This window comes from Electrona antarctica, assembly GCF_951216825.1.
Source record: "Electrona antarctica genome assembly, contig: scaffold_40, whole genome shotgun sequence".
In the NCBI taxonomy this organism is placed as follows: Eukaryota; Metazoa; Chordata; class Actinopteri; order Myctophiformes; family Myctophidae; genus Electrona; species Electrona antarctica.
This window is the reverse complement of record NW_027638523.1, coordinates 907,609-923,486: the sequence shown is the minus strand read 5'-3', so window position 1 is coordinate 923,486 and position 15,878 is coordinate 907,609. Positions and strand designations below refer to the sequence as shown.

Here is a 15,878-nt window from a genome sequence, read left to right as displayed (position 1 = left end):
AACACATGTAAATTTGTCTTTGTTGAAATGGAGCCATGGGGTGAATTAACCCCAATAAGGCTAAATAAACCAAAAGTCCTACAACAACAAGGTAAACTTAAACTCTTAAACTTAAACTGGAGATAATCTAAGAGTGATTGGATTAGGCTTCCTTCAAGTACATGGCGAATGCACTCATTCCTTGCAATGTACTTACATACACTTACATATGTTGCGACCTTCGGTCGCAACATATGTAGGTGCATTGCACTGAAGTCCCCAGGTCCCCCCAGTCGAGCTTGTACCTGTAACTTGGGGGAAGTCTATTATAATTATTACTGATTCTCCAGTAAAGACATGTTGCCTCTACAAAAACCACACTACAAATGAAAGAAACCAGAACAAGAGAACACACACCCATTGATTCTGATTGGACGGAATTAAACAATGGCCAAGTAAACCACACCCATCAACAAAGCTAATTGGCCGAATGACTATGAGTCACGCCCACCATTAGGAACACATAAAACCAGGGCTCCAGCACAACTAATCATTCTCTAACAGAATCTTGCCTGAGGAAGGACCAACCAGTCCGAAACGTCTACTTTTCCAGCTCTCCTTTATATTTGATTCCGTCGTGAGTCAAGCGCCACCGTCGAGTCATGAGAGGTATTCTGAAAAGAAAGTTTGAGGAGGTCGACGATGAAGATCCATTCTACTCCTCACCTCCATCATCGTCCCTGCCTTCTCCTGCCTCCACGGAATGGGATTCTGATGGGGAGAGCAGCTCCTCAGAAAGCCAGGACTTTACAACTAATGGTTCTGCTTCACCTGCTGCCAGTCAACCCATCCAGTCTATTCTGAAGAGGCCAAAGCTGGAAGGGAGGCAGAGCAACGTGCGCTTTGATCTGGTGACGGTGTTCTACTTCCCACAATGCCAGGGTTTCACTAGCGTACCCTTTCGCGGGGGTGCCAGTCTGGGCATGTTGCACAGGCACAGCACTCTCCGCAGATACACAATGGCAGAGCACGCCCTGGAACAACGGAGTTGGCGCAGAGAGAGACTACGAGAGAGACGGAGAGAGGAGAAGCTTGAGGCTTTGAGACACCAGTTGATGGCCAATGTTATCATTGACCAGAGAGAATATGAGCGACTGACTGCAGACCAGGTCCCAGACGGAGACACTGACGTCCACATCACCGACGCCGAGCTGGAGGATGGGAACAGCTTCCTGCAGCCGTACTCCTACAAGCACAGACAGGCACTCCTGCAAGCAGCAGGTGTGAAGCACATTGACAAAGAGGAGAAGAGACAGCTGCATTCCCTGCGTGTCTTCAGGGAGGACTCTGGATGCAATTGCCAGGGTTTCTGTGAGCCAGAGACTTGTGAATGCAGTCTGGCAGGAATCAAGTGCCAGATGGACGCATGCCTCCCATGCTGCACTAAAGACGGCTGCGCAAACATTCAGGGACGCGTAGAGTTCAACTCCAGACGCGTGCAGACCCACTACATCGACACCGCCATGAGGCTAGAACTAGAGAGGCTACTACAAGATGATACGCCTGACCGTAGAGACAAGCTGGACGGCGTGTTCAACTCTGTTGATGTCCCGTCCCCAACACCACTGGTCATGGTGACCTCCAGCTCCTCCCAACACTCGGACGGTCCAGAGAGTTACATGGTGTCTGAGATGGACCTGCTGGACAGAGGCCAGTACCTGGTCCAGAGCTTCATGGGGGAAGGAAGCTTTGGGACGGTGGCCAAAGCCATCAGCACGTTCACCGGTGACACAGTGGCCATCAAGATATTGAAGAATCGCCACAATCACGATGAATTGGCAGCACATGAGGTAAGCAATAGCATTGTTCTTGAAGATTTTTATATTTGGCTCTGATTTATCATTAAGTTATCTAATCTAAATCTTTCTTGTATTCCTAGATGGCTGTGTTGCAAATGATGAAAGTCCTGGACCCTGACACGTGTGGAACAGTGAGATTTTACGACAGCTTTGTGCATAAAGGATTGAGATGCATGGTGTTTGAGTCTCTGGATGTTAATCTCCTGGATTTCTTGAACGAGAGACATGTCCATATGTCCATGATGGAGACGAGATGCATCATACAGCAGGTATGGCTTTGACAATTACATTTTAAAGTAATGGAAAAAATATTGATACAAAGATACTGAGTTGAATTTCTGAATTTCTGATCATGCTCTTTATTCTTGTCTTGCAGCTTGCCATTGCACTCCAGGCCCTGAAGGGAATCGGTCTGATCCACACAGACATCAAACTAGACAACATCATGCTGGTGAACCAACGACAACAACCCCTCAAAGTCAAACTCATTGACTTTGGTCTGGCCGTTCCTGTCTCTGAGACCAAGCAACGGAGGATCAGACCTCCTCTTCAGTATAGGTGAGCCTTATTATCTGCTTCACTGAAAGCTCAATGCAAACAAATATTAAAATGGAAAGTGTAACGAGTGCAATTGAGAACTTGAAGAAACTTGAAAGTTGCTAACATTATCCTTTTCTTTTACAACCCACAGATCACCAGAACTCTTCCTGGGCCTCCCGATCACAGAGGCACTTGACATGTGGTCACTGGGCTGTATGGTGGTTAATGGGATGCTGTTCCGTGATCTCTTTGGCGGGAAGACTGAATATGATGTGGTGAGTATTGTGCTGATGCACTGTACATTACTACATGCATCCTGACTGTACTCTTTAATCCATAGTTATAGCCTAACACTGTTAATGAAATATTCTCAATATGTGAAATATCCTGTGTTTTTTCTACAGGTTCAATCCATCCTCTTGACACTTGGTATGCCAGAGCAATCCCTCTTGGATGCTGGACAAACAACCTGCAGCTATTTCATTCAGGAAGACGATACATGGAGATTTAAGGTATGACTGCAACTAATATTGGAGTAACAACTTCATCTCTGAAATGTTCAAGAATAGGCTGTCTTTGCACGTCATTCAATCAGATCACTAAAAATGTTTTGTTTTGTGTTTTCCAGGAACCAGAGGAGTATTACACAGTGCAGGAGTTAAAGGCAGAACTGCTAATAGAGGATGTTATGTATACACTTACATGTGTGATTTGCTCACTGGAAGAAGTGTTCTCCTCCCTGCGTTGCGATGCTGATGAAACATCTTGTGACGTCTTCATGGACCTGTTGAAACGAATGCTTCATCTGGATCCAGAGGGGAGGATAACACCTGACCAGGTGTTGGACCATCCCTTCATCACCATGCCTCACCTATGACCGTCTCAAGGTGTTTGTGGGGTCAACCATTGCAAATGTAATGCACTCCCAGTTATTGGTATTGGATTTTGTGTACAGTACATGTTTGACTATGACAACGCCACAATATGGTGATGTCGGCCAACACTGATCCAGACAGGACACTATGCTACCTAAGACACTTCAGTCAACTGAAACTGAGATCATGTGTGACCCATGGGGTGTACCATTTGTGATCACAGTACTCTTAGTAGTTATACTGTAAGAACACATGCACTATCACTGACTGTTACTATATGACTATATACTATACACACTGCTGTTGCAGTGCTGCTAATAGATGATGTTATGTATACACTTACATGTGTGATATTATCTGCTGCTAAGTGTTGTCTCTCACCTGCACAACAGACTGTGATTCTATATTAGTATATTATATACATTTCATGTGTTTATTTTACATTTTGTATTTAATATTGCACTTGCAAGTTTATATTGTACATACCAGTACTGTATATGACATCACATCAAACTGCATTTGATTGAGTTTTTCTTTCTCTTCTGCACTGTAATGTGTTATGTAGTTTTGTTTTAAAATAAGCATTTCTAATTGTATGTATTATTCCCTTGCACATTATACTATATTAGACATGTTATATTAGACATTGTGTTATGTTCACATCATTGGCTGCATTCCAACTGAGAAGAAATTAGCACAATACATTTTGTAAATAATTGTTCTATTGATATATGTTTTAAGTTGTAAACATGGTTGAAATAAAACGTGTTACCTTGAAATATGCGTTGTGTACGTTCTTAAATATGGCCCAGAACAGGTTTTAAAACATTCATATTTTCCAGTTAACTTATATCTCTACATTTATTGATTGTATACTAGATAGAACGTCCTTGCGGTCATGTTTCCATCCATCCATGTCCTATATATGTATTAGTAAAGGCTATTAAATTAGTGTCTATTTGGGGGTCCTTGGCGTGACGTTTGGGAACCACTGATATACAGCAGGGTATAAAGCCTTTTAAAACAAACAGCAGCATGTTGTGCACTCACTGTAAGTAAACATTGCACTTTAACATTGTCACCACAAACAATAATAGCAATGATTGTTACAAGAACATATAGCCATTTTAACACACCTGAAACATTGCACACTAGAAAGCTGAAAGAGTGATAACAGTTCCATGTGATGATAGACCTATTACTGTAGTTCTGCTGAAACTCATCAGAGTCAAAGAGGTGTGAAATGGTCTCAGTTCATCCAAAATGTGATCATTAGCAGGTGATCTGTCCAATGCCAGACAACGAGTGACCATTAACACGTTAATCTCTGCATTTGAATGCATATAGTGAATGAAGCATCAGCCATCATCATTTAGCATGTGTACATTTTAACATGGGGAAAGAATGTGGGGTTTGTTCATTATTTAGCATTTGAAAAACATTGAATAAAAGTGCATTCATCACCACCATATTGAGAGAGAACCCTGCAAAAATGTATCAGCTTATGTTTTTGTTCAGTGTATTTTCATTCAATCCCTTCCAGTTTCACTATGACTTATATGACTGGATATGGAGACAGTAACCTCTGTTACTGAACAAACAAATAATTAATATAGGATATAATTGAATAAGTATAATGATATATCCTGATTTATCTTGACTTATCCTGATCATTTATTAATACTATGGACACATGTTTCTGCACACAGGCCTACACATTACACAATGGGATTTCACTGTAAATATAGATAAGAAATGAAATGAAACCAATAGCGCACAATAGAATATGAGACTTTGATTTGACAATATACTTATTTGCTGTTCCAGTCCTGTATAGAAACCAGACCACTGTCTTCTATACTAAAGTGGAAACAAATTGAACCTACATTACAACCTAACACATACAATACAAGGGGTGCTGTATATAGGCTACTTGTAAAAGACAAGATGTGAAGGCTTGTCTACTATTTATACATATTGTTTGAAACAAATAGGCCTAACTGTTTTACTTCCGTTTTCTTGTTTTTAATAAATGTTTAAAGTCAAGATTTGTTTTTTATCTGTGGTTTGTAAGTGTTCCAAGATAAATTAAGATAAATGGGATGTAAATCACAGTATGAGCAGTTGTTTCTTCACCAGAGCTGGTTCTCCTTGGTTCTGATGTTACTGAAATAATGTGGAGAAATCCTCAAGATGAATGGCTCTGCTGCAGTAACAATTAATTCATATCCACTTATTCAATAGTTAGATTGTACATATTTATCCAGATACTGAGTAAGTCATTTTTGGATTAACTACTATACTGCTTTTTAAGGTTTATTATAAACCAGCAGTTGTTATGCACCACATGTGGAAGAACTCCCAGAAAACAGCAGGTATGCTGGCACTCTTATTTATTTTACATCACAATGAAATACTGTTCTGTTTCCCACTGCATTTGATTGAGTTTTTCTTTCTCTTCTGCACTGTAATGTTTTATGTATTTTTGTTTTAGTTATGATTTTATATATGTTTCCTGATGTGTGCAAAGCACATTGAAATGCCTTGTTGGAATTTGCTATACCAATAACGTTATTTTATATTTATGCTGGCTCCTGCTTTGACTTTAAGAAACTCCTCAATGGATCACTAGACTAGTAGACTAAATATTGTTCAACCAAAGTGGACTGTTATGTTCAAGTGGACTCTGTTTTCGACCATTGAATGGTTTTTCTCCAGATTAACTGGAAAACCAGTTCTTAAAGGGGCATTCCACTCATTTTCAACATTTTACTATGTCATTATATACCTTAGAGCTGCATTAAACATGCCAAAATATTAGACAAGTTGTTCTGATTTTGTACCAAAACTCCCCAGCCACATAGACAAAGCCAACACTCAATGGAAATCAGACTTTGAATAGGGGACACATTAGCACATTCCAAACCAGCCTGGGACAAGAAGCATAGAGGTGTCACTGACACCAAATGGGCCATTAGACACCGGGCTCAGGAAACAAAAGAGAAACACATGTAAATTTGTCTTTGTTGAAATGGAGCCATGGGGTGAATTAACCCCAATAAGGCTAAATAAACCAAAAGTCCTACAACAATAAGGTAAACTTAAACTCTTAAACTTAAACTGGAGATAATCTAAGAGTGATTGGATTAGGCTTCCTTCAAGTACATGGCGAATGCACTCATTCCTTGCAATGTATGCATATGTTGCGACCTTCGGTCGCAACATATGTAGGTACATTGCACTGAAGTCCCCAGGTCCCCCCAGTCGAGCTTGTACCTGTAACTTGGGGGAAGTCTATTATAATTATTACTGATTCTCCAGTAAAGACATGTTGCCTCTACAAAAACCACACTACAAATGAAAGAAACCAGAACAAGAGAACACACACCCATTGATTCTGATTGGACGGAATTAAACAATGGCCAAGTAAACCACACCCATCAACAAAGCTAATTGGCCGAATGACTATGAGTCACGCCCACCATTAGGAACACATAAAACCAGGGCTCCAGCACAACTAATCATTCTCTAACAGAATCTTGCCTGAGGAAGGACCAACCAGTCCGAAACGTCTACTTTTCCAGCTCTCCTTTATATTTGATTCCGTCGTGAGTCAAGCGCCACCGTCGAGTCATGAGAGGTATTCTGAAAAGAAAGTTTGAGGAGGTCGACGATGAAGATCCATTCTACTCCTCACCTCCATCATCGTCCCTGCCTTCTCCTGCCTCCACGGAATGGGATTCTGATGGGGAGAGCAGCTCCTCAGAAAGCCAGGACTTTACAACTAATGGTTCTGCTTCACCTGCTGCCAGTCAACCCATCCAGTCTATTCTGAAGAGGCCAAAGCTGGAAGGGAGGCAGAGCAACGTGCGCTTTGATCTGGTGACGGTGTTCTACTTCCCACAATGCCAGGGTTTCACTAGCGTACCCTTTCGCGGGGGTGCCAGTCTGGGCATGTTGCACAGGCACAGCACTCTCCGCAGATACACAATGGCAGAGCACGCCCTGGAACAACGGAGTTGGCGCAGAGAGAGACTACGAGAGAGACGGAGAGAGGAGAAGCTTGAGGCTTTGAGACACCAGTTGATGGCCAATGTTATCATTGACCAGAGAGAATATGAGCGACTGACTGCAGACCAGGTCCCAGACGGAGACACTGACGTCCACATCACCGACGCCGAGCTGGAGGATGGGAACAGCTTCCTGCAGCCGTACTCCTACAAGCACAGACAGGCACTCCTGCAAGCAGCAGGTGTGAAGCACATTGACAAAGAGGAGAAGAGACAGCTGCATTCCCTGCGTGTCTTCAGGGAGGACTCTGGATGCAATTGCCAGGGTTTCTGTGAGCCAGAGACTTGTGAATGCAGTCTGGCAGGAATCAAGTGCCAGATGGACGCATGCCTCCCATGCTGCACTAAAGACGGCTGCGCAAACATTCAGGGACGCGTAGAGTTCAACTCCAGACGCGTGCAGACCCACTACATCGACACCGCCATGAGGCTAGAACTAGAGAGGCTACTACAAGATGATACGCCTGACCGTAGAGACAAGCTGGACGGCGTGTTCAACTCTGTTGATGTCCCGTCCCCAACACCACTGGTCATGGTGACCTCCAGCTCCTCCCAACACTCGGACGGTCCAGAGAGTTACATGGTGTCTGAGATGGACCTGCTGGACAGAGGCCAGTACCTGGTCCAGAGCTTCATGGGGGAAGGAAGCTTTGGGACGGTGGCCAAAGCCATCAGCACGTTCACCGGTGACACAGTGGCCATCAAGATATTGAAGAATCGCCACAATCACGATGAATTGGCAGCACATGAGGTAAGCAATAGCATTGTTCTTGAAGATTTTTATATTTGGCTCTGATTTATCATTAAGTTATCTAATCTAAATCTTTCTTGTATTCCTAGATGGCTGTGTTGCAAATGATGAAAGTCCTGGACCCTGACACGTGTGGAACAGTGAGATTTTACGACAGCTTTGTGCATAAAGGATTGAGATGCATGGTGTTTGAGTCTCTGGATGTTAATCTCCTGGATTTCTTGAACGAGAGACATGTCCATATGTCCATGATGGAGACGAGATGCATCATACAGCAGGTATGGCTTTGACAATTACATTTTAAAGTAATGGAAAAAATATTGATACAAAGATACTGAGTTGAATTTCTGAATTTCTGATCATGCTCTTTATTCTTGTCTTGCAGCTTGCCATTGCACTCCAGGCCCTGAAGGGAATCGGTCTGATCCACACAGACATCAAACTAGACAACATCATGCTGGTGAACCAACGACAACAACCCCTCAAAGTCAAACTCATTGACTTTGGTCTGGCCGTTCCTGTCTCTGAGACCAAGCAACGGAGGATCAGACCTCCTCTTCAGTATAGGTGAGCCTTATTATCTGCTTCACTGAAAGCTCAATGCAAACAAATATTAAAATGGAAAGTGTAACGAGTGCAATTGAGAACTTGAAGAAACTTGAAAGTTGCTAACATTATCCTTTTCTTTTACAACCCACAGATCACCAGAACTCTTCCTGGGCCTCCCGATCACAGAGGCACTTGACATGTGGTCACTGGGCTGTATGGTGGTTAATGGGATGCTGTTCCGTGATCTCTTTGGCGGGAAGACTGAATATGATGTGGTGAGTATTGTGCTGATGCACTGTACATTACTACATGCATCCTGACTGTACTCTTTAATCCATAGTTATAGCCTAACACTGTTAATGAAATATTCTCAATATGTGAAATATCCTGTGTTTTTTCTACAGGTTCAATCCATCCTCTTGACACTTGGTATGCCAGAGCAATCCCTCTTGGATGCTGGACAAACAACCTGCAGCTATTTCATTCAGGAAGACGATACATGGAGATTTAAGGTATGACTGCAACTAATATTGGAGTAACAACTTCATCTCTGAAATGTTCAAGAATAGGCTGTCTTTGCACGTCATTCAATCAGATCACTAAAAATGTTTTGTTTTGTGTTTTCCAGGAACCAGAGGAGTATTACACAGTGCAGGAGTTAAAGGCAGAACTGCTAATAGAGGATGTTATGTATACACTTACATGTGTGATTTGCTCACTGGAAGAAGTGTTCTCCTCCCTGCGTTGCGATGCTGATGAAACATCTTGTGACGTCTTCATGGACCTGTTGAAACGAATGCTTCATCTGGATCCAGAGGGGAGGATAACACCTGACCAGGTGTTGGACCATCCCTTCATCACCATGCCTCACCTATGACCGTCTCAAGGTGTTTGTGGGGTCAACCATTGCAAATGTAATGCACTCCCAGTTATTGGTATTGGATTTTGTGTACAGTACATGTTTGACTATGACAACGCCACAATATGGTGATGTCGGCCAACACTGATCCAGACAGGACACTATGCTACCTAAGACACTTCAGTCAACTGAAACTGAGATCATGTGTGACCCATGGGGTGTACCATTTGTGATCACAGTACTCTTAGTAGTTATACTGTAAGAACACATGCACTATCACTGACTGTTACTATATGACTATATACTATACACACTGCTGTTGCAGTGCTGCTAATAGATGATGTTATGTATACACTTACATGTGTGATATTATCTGCTGCTAAGTGTTGTCTCTCACCTGCACAACAGACTGTGATTCTATATTAGTATATTATATACATTTCATGTGTTTATTTTACATTTTGTATTTAATATTGCACTTGCAAGTTTATATTGTACATACCAGTACTGTATATGACATCACATCAAACTGCATTTGATTGAGTTTTTCTTTCTCTTCTGCACTGTAATGTGTTATGTAGTTTTGTTTTAAAATAAGCATTTCTAATTGTATGTATTATTCCCTTGCACATTATACTATATTAGACATGTTATATTAGACATTGTGTTATGTTCACATCATTGGCTGCATTCCAACTGAGAAGAAATTAGCACAATACATTTTGTAAATAATTGTTCTATTGATATATGTTTTAAGTTGTAAACATGGTTGAAATAAAACGTGTTACCTTGAAATATGCGTTGTGTACGTTCTTAAATATGGCCCAGAACAGGTTTTAAAACATTCATATTTTCCAGTTAACTTATATCTCTACATTTATTGATTGTATACTAGATAGAACGTCCTTGCGGTCATGTTTCCATCCATCCATGTCCTATATATGTATTAGTAAAGGCTATTAAATTAGTGTCTATTTGGGGGTCCTTGGCGTGACGTTTGGGAACCACTGATATACAGCAGGGTATAAAGCCTTTTAAAACAAACAGCAGCATGTTGTGCACTCACTGTAAGTAAACATTGCACTTTAACATTGTCACCACAAACAATAATAGCAATGATTGTTACAAGAACATATAGCCATTTTAACACACCTGAAACATTGCACACTAGAAAGCTGAAAGAGTGATAACAGTTCCATGTGATGATAGACCTATTACTGTAGTTCTGCTGAAACTCATCAGAGTCAAAGAGGTGTGAAATGGTCTCAGTTCATCCAAAATGTGATCATTAGCAGGTGATCTGTCCAATGCCAGACAACGAGTGACCATTAACACGTTAATCTCTGCATTTGAATGCATATAGTGAATGAAGCATCAGCCATCATCATTTAGCATGTGTACATTTTAACATGGGGAAAGAATGTGGGGTTTGTTCATTATTTAGCATTTGAAAAACATTGAATAAAAGTGCATTCATCACCACCATATTGAGAGAGAACCCTGCAAAAATGTATCAGCTTATGTTTTTGTTCAGTGTATTTTCATTCAATCCCTTCCAGTTTCACTATGACTTATATGACTGGATATGGAGACAGTAACCTCTGTTACTGAACAAACAAATAATTAATATAGGATATAATTGAATAAGTATAATGATATATCCTGATTTATCTTGACTTATCCTGATCATTTATTAATACTATGGACACATGTTTCTGCACACAGGCCTACACATTACACAATGGGATTTCACTGTAAATATAGATAAGAAATGAAATGAAACCAATAGCGCACAATAGAATATGAGACTTTGATTTGACAATATACTTATTTGCTGTTCCAGTCCTGTATAGAAACCAGACCACTGTCTTCTATACTAAAGTGGAAACAAATTGAACCTACATTACAACCTAACACATACAATACAAGGGGTGCTGTATATAGGCTACTTGTAAAAGACAAGATGTGAAGGCTTGTCTACTATTTATACATATTGTTTGAAACAAATAGGCCTAACTGTTTTACTTCCGTTTTCTTGTTTTTAATAAATGTTTAAAGTCAAGATTTGTTTTTTATCTGTGGTTTGTAAGTGTTCCAAGATAAATTAAGATAAATGGGATGTAAATCACAGTATGAGCAGTTGTTTCTTCACCAGAGCTGGTTCTCCTTGGTTCTGATGTTACTGAAATAATGTGGAGAAATCCTCAAGATGAATGGCTCTGCTGCAGTAACAATTAATTCATATCCACTTATTCAATAGTTAGATTGTACATATTTATCCAGATACTGAGTAAGTCATTTTTGGATTAACTACTATACTGCTTTTTAAGGTTTATTATAAACCAGCAGTTGTTATGCACCACATGTGGAAGAACTCCCAGAAAACAGCAGGTATGCTGGCACTCTTATTTATTTTACATCACAATGAAATACTGTTCTGTTTCCCACTGCATTTGATTGAGTTTTTCTTTCTCTTCTGCACTGTAATGTTTTATGTATTTTTGTTTTAGTTATGATTTTATATATGTTTCCTGATGTGTGCAAAGCACATTGAAATGCCTTGTTGGAATTTGCTATACCAATAACGTTATTTTATATTTATGCTGGCTCCTGCTTTGACTTTAAGAAACTCCTCAATGGATCACTAGACTAGTAGACTAAATATTGTTCAACCAAAGTGGACTGTTATGTTCAAGTGGACTCTGTTTTCGACCATTGAATGGTTTTTCTCCAGATTAACTGGAAAACCAGTTCTTAAAGGGGCATTCCACTCATTTTCAACATTTTACTATGTCATTATATACCTTAGAGCTGCATTAAACATGCCAAAATATTAGACAAGTTGTTCTGATTTTGTACCAAAACTCCCCAGCCACATAGACAAAGCCAACACTCAATGGAAATCAGACTTTGAATAGGGGACACATTAGCACATTCCAAACCAGCCTGGGACAAGAAGCATAGAGGTGTCACTGACACCAAATGGGCCATTAGACACCGGGCTCAGGAAACAAAAGAGAAACACATGTAAATTTGTCTTTGTTGAAATGGAGCCATGGGGTGAATTAACCCCAATAAGGCTAAATAAACCAAAAGTCCTACAACAATAAGGTAAACTTAAACTCTTAAACTTAAACTGGAGATAATCTAAGAGTGATTGGATTAGGCTTCCTTCAAGTACATGGCGAATGCACTCATTCCTTGCAATGTATGCATATGTTGCGACCTTCGGTCGCAACATATGTAGGTACATTGCACTGAAGTCCCCAGGTCCCCCCAGTCGAGCTTGTACCTGTAACTTGGGGGAAGTCTATTATAATTATTACTGATTCTCCAGTAAAGACATGTTGCCTCTACAAAAACCACACTACAAATGAAAGAAACCAGAACAAGAGAACACACACCCATTGATTCTGATTGGACGGAATTAAACAATGGCCAAGTAAACCACACCCATCAACAAAGCTAATTGGCCGAATGACTATGAGTCACGCCCACCATTAGGAACACATAAAACCAGGGCTCCAGCACAACTAATCATTCTCTAACAGAATCTTGCCTGAGGAAGGACCAACCAGTCCGAAACGTCTACTTTTCCAGCTCTCCTTTATATTTGATTCCGTCGTGAGTGAAGCGCCACCGTCGAGTCATGAGAGGTATTCTGAAAAGAAAGTTTGAGGAGGTCGACGATGAAGATCCATTCTACTCCTCACCTCCATCATCGTCACTGCCTTCTCCTGCCTCCACGGAATGGGATTCTGATGGGGAGAGCAGCTCCTCAGAAAGCCAGGACTTTACAACTAATGGTTCTGCTTCACCTGCTGCCAGTCAACCCATCCAGTCTATTCTGAAGAGGCCAAAGCTGGAAGGGAGGCAGAGCAACGTGCGCTTTGATCTGGTGACGGTGTTCTACTTCCCACAATGCCAGGGTTTCACTAGCGTACCCTTTCGCGGGGGTGCCAGTCTGGGCATGTTGCACAGGCACAGCACTCTCCGCAGATACACAATGGCAGAGCACGCCCTGGAACAACGGAGTTGGCGCAGAGAGAGACTACGAGAGAGACGGAGAGAGGAGAAGCTTGAGGCTTTGAGACACCAGTTGATGGCCAATGTTATCATTGACCAGAGAGAATATGAGCGACTGACTGCAGACCAGGTCCCAGACGGAGACACTGACGTCCACATCACCGACGCCGAGCTGGAGGATGGGAACAGCTTCCTGCAGCCGTACTCCTACAAGCACAGACAGGCACTCCTGCAAGCAGCAGGTGTGAAGCACATTGACAAAGAGGAGAAGAGACAGCTGCATTCCCTGCGTGTCTTCAGGGAGGACTCTGGATGCAATTGCCAGGGTTTCTGTGAGCCAGAGACTTGTGAATGCAGTCTGGCAGGAATCAAGTGCCAGATAGACGCATGCCTCCCATGCTGCACTAAAGACGGCTGCGCAAACATTCAGGGACGCGTAGAGTTCAACTCCAGACGCGTGCAGACCCACTACATCGACACCGCCATGAGGCTAGAACTAGAGAGGCTACTACAAGATGATACGCCTGACCGTAGAGACAAGCTGGACGGCGTGTTCAACTCTGTTGATGTCCCGTCCCCAACACCACTGGTCATGGTGACCTCCAGCTCCTCCCAACACTCGGACGGTCCAGAGAGTTACATGGTGTCTGAGATGGACCTGCTGGACAGAGGCCAGTACCTGGTCCAGAGCTTCATGGGGGAAGGAAGCTTTGGGACGGTGGCCAAAGCCATCAGCACGTTCACCGGTGACACAGTGGCCATCAAGATATTGAAGAATCGCCACAATCACGATGAATTGGCAGCACATGAGGTAAGCAATAGCATTGTTCTTGAAGATTTTTATATTTGGCTCTGATTTATCATTAAGTTATCTAATCTAAATCTTTCTTGTATTCCTAGATGGCTGTGTTGCAAATGATGAAAGTCCTGGACCCTGACACGTGTGGAACAGTGAGATTTTACGACAGCTTTGTGCATAAAGGATTGAGATGCATGGTGTTTGAGTCTCTGGATGTTAATCTCCTGGATTTCTTGAACGAGAGACATGTCCATATGTCCATGATGGAGACGAGATGCATCATACAGCAGGTATGGCTTTGACAATTACATTTTAAAGTAATGGAAAAAATATTGATACAAAGATACTGAGTTGAATTTCTGAATTTCTGATCATGCTCTTTATTCTTGTCTTGCAGCTTGCCATTGCACTCCAGGCCCTGAAGGGAATCGGTCTGATCCACACAGACATCAAACTAGACAACATCATGCTGGTGAACCAACGACAACAACCCCTCAAAGTCAAACTCATTGACTTTGGTCTGGCCGTTCCTGTCTCTGAGACCAAGCAACGGAGGATCAGACCTCCTCTTCAGTATAGGTGAGCCTTATTATCTGCTTCACTGAAAGCTCAATGCAAACAAATATTAAAATGGAAAGTGTAACGAGTGCAATTGAGAACTTGAAGAAACTTGAAAGTTGCTAACATTATCCTTTTCTTTTACAACCCACAGATCACCAGAACTCTTCCTGGGCCTCCCGATCACAGAGGCACTTGACATGTGGTCACTGGGCTGTATGGTGGTTAATGGGATGCTGTTCCGTGATCTCTTTGGCGGGAAGACTGAATATGATGTGGTGAGTATTGTGCTGATGCACTGTACATTACTACATGCATCCTGACTGTACTCTTTAATCCATAGTTATAGCCTAACACTGTTAATGAAATATTCTCAATATGTGAAATATCCTGTGTTTTGTCTACAGGTTCAATCCATCCTCTTGACACTTGGTATGCCAGAGCAATCCCTCTTGGATGCTGGACAAACAACCTGCAGCTATTTCATTCAGGAAGACGATACATGGAGATTTAAGGTATGACTGCAACTAATATTGGAGTAACAACTTCATCTCTGAAATGTTCAAGAATAGGCTGTCTTTGCACGTCATTCAATCAGATCACTAAAAATGTTTTGTTTTGTGTTTTCCAGGAACCAGAGGAGTATTACACAGTGCAGGAGTTAAAGGCAGAACTGCTAATAGAGGATGTTATGTATACACTTACATGTGTGATTTGCTCACTGGAAGAAGTGTTCTCCTCCCTGCGTTGCGATGCTGATGAAACATCTTGTGACGTCTTCATGGACCTGTTGAAACGAATGCTTCATCTGGATCCAGAGGGGAGGATAACACCTGACCAGGTGTTGGACCATCCCTTCATCACCATGCCTCACCTATGACCGTCTCAAGGTGTTTGTGGGGTCAACCATTGCAAATGTAATGCACTCCCAGTTATTGGTATTGGATTTTGTGTACAGTACATGTTTGACTATGACAACGCCACAATATGGTGATGTCGGCCAACACTGATCC

The 15,878-nt window shown here is 41.9% G+C and overlaps 4 protein-coding genes across 4 annotated transcripts in view; all 4 read left to right on the top strand.

The window, feature by feature from the left end:
• The window catches only part of LOC306917984 (uncharacterized protein), a gene marked incomplete at its 3' end in the record, with an annotated part of 316,989 nt that overhangs the window by 77,178 nt on the left and 223,933 nt on the right, over positions 1-15,878 (top strand). The gene's annotated exons all lie outside the window — the stretch shown is intronic.
• LOC306918004 (cysteine/serine-rich nuclear protein 3-like) lies at positions 642-1,574 on the top strand (the record flags this gene model as incomplete). The annotated part of the gene is made up of 1 exon (XM_079530902.1): positions 642-1,574. A coding segment is annotated over one exon (933 nt), but the record flags the coding sequence as incomplete, so codon positions are not given.
• Positions 6,887-7,819, top strand: LOC306918003 (cysteine/serine-rich nuclear protein 3-like; the record flags this gene model as incomplete). Its single annotated transcript, XM_079530901.1, has 1 exon — positions 6,887-7,819. A coding segment is annotated over one exon (933 nt), but the record flags the coding sequence as incomplete, so codon positions are not given.
• On the top strand, positions 13,132-14,064 carry LOC306918001 (cysteine/serine-rich nuclear protein 3-like; the record flags this gene model as incomplete). The annotated part of the gene is made up of 1 exon (XM_079530900.1): positions 13,132-14,064. A coding segment is annotated over one exon (933 nt), but the record flags the coding sequence as incomplete, so codon positions are not given.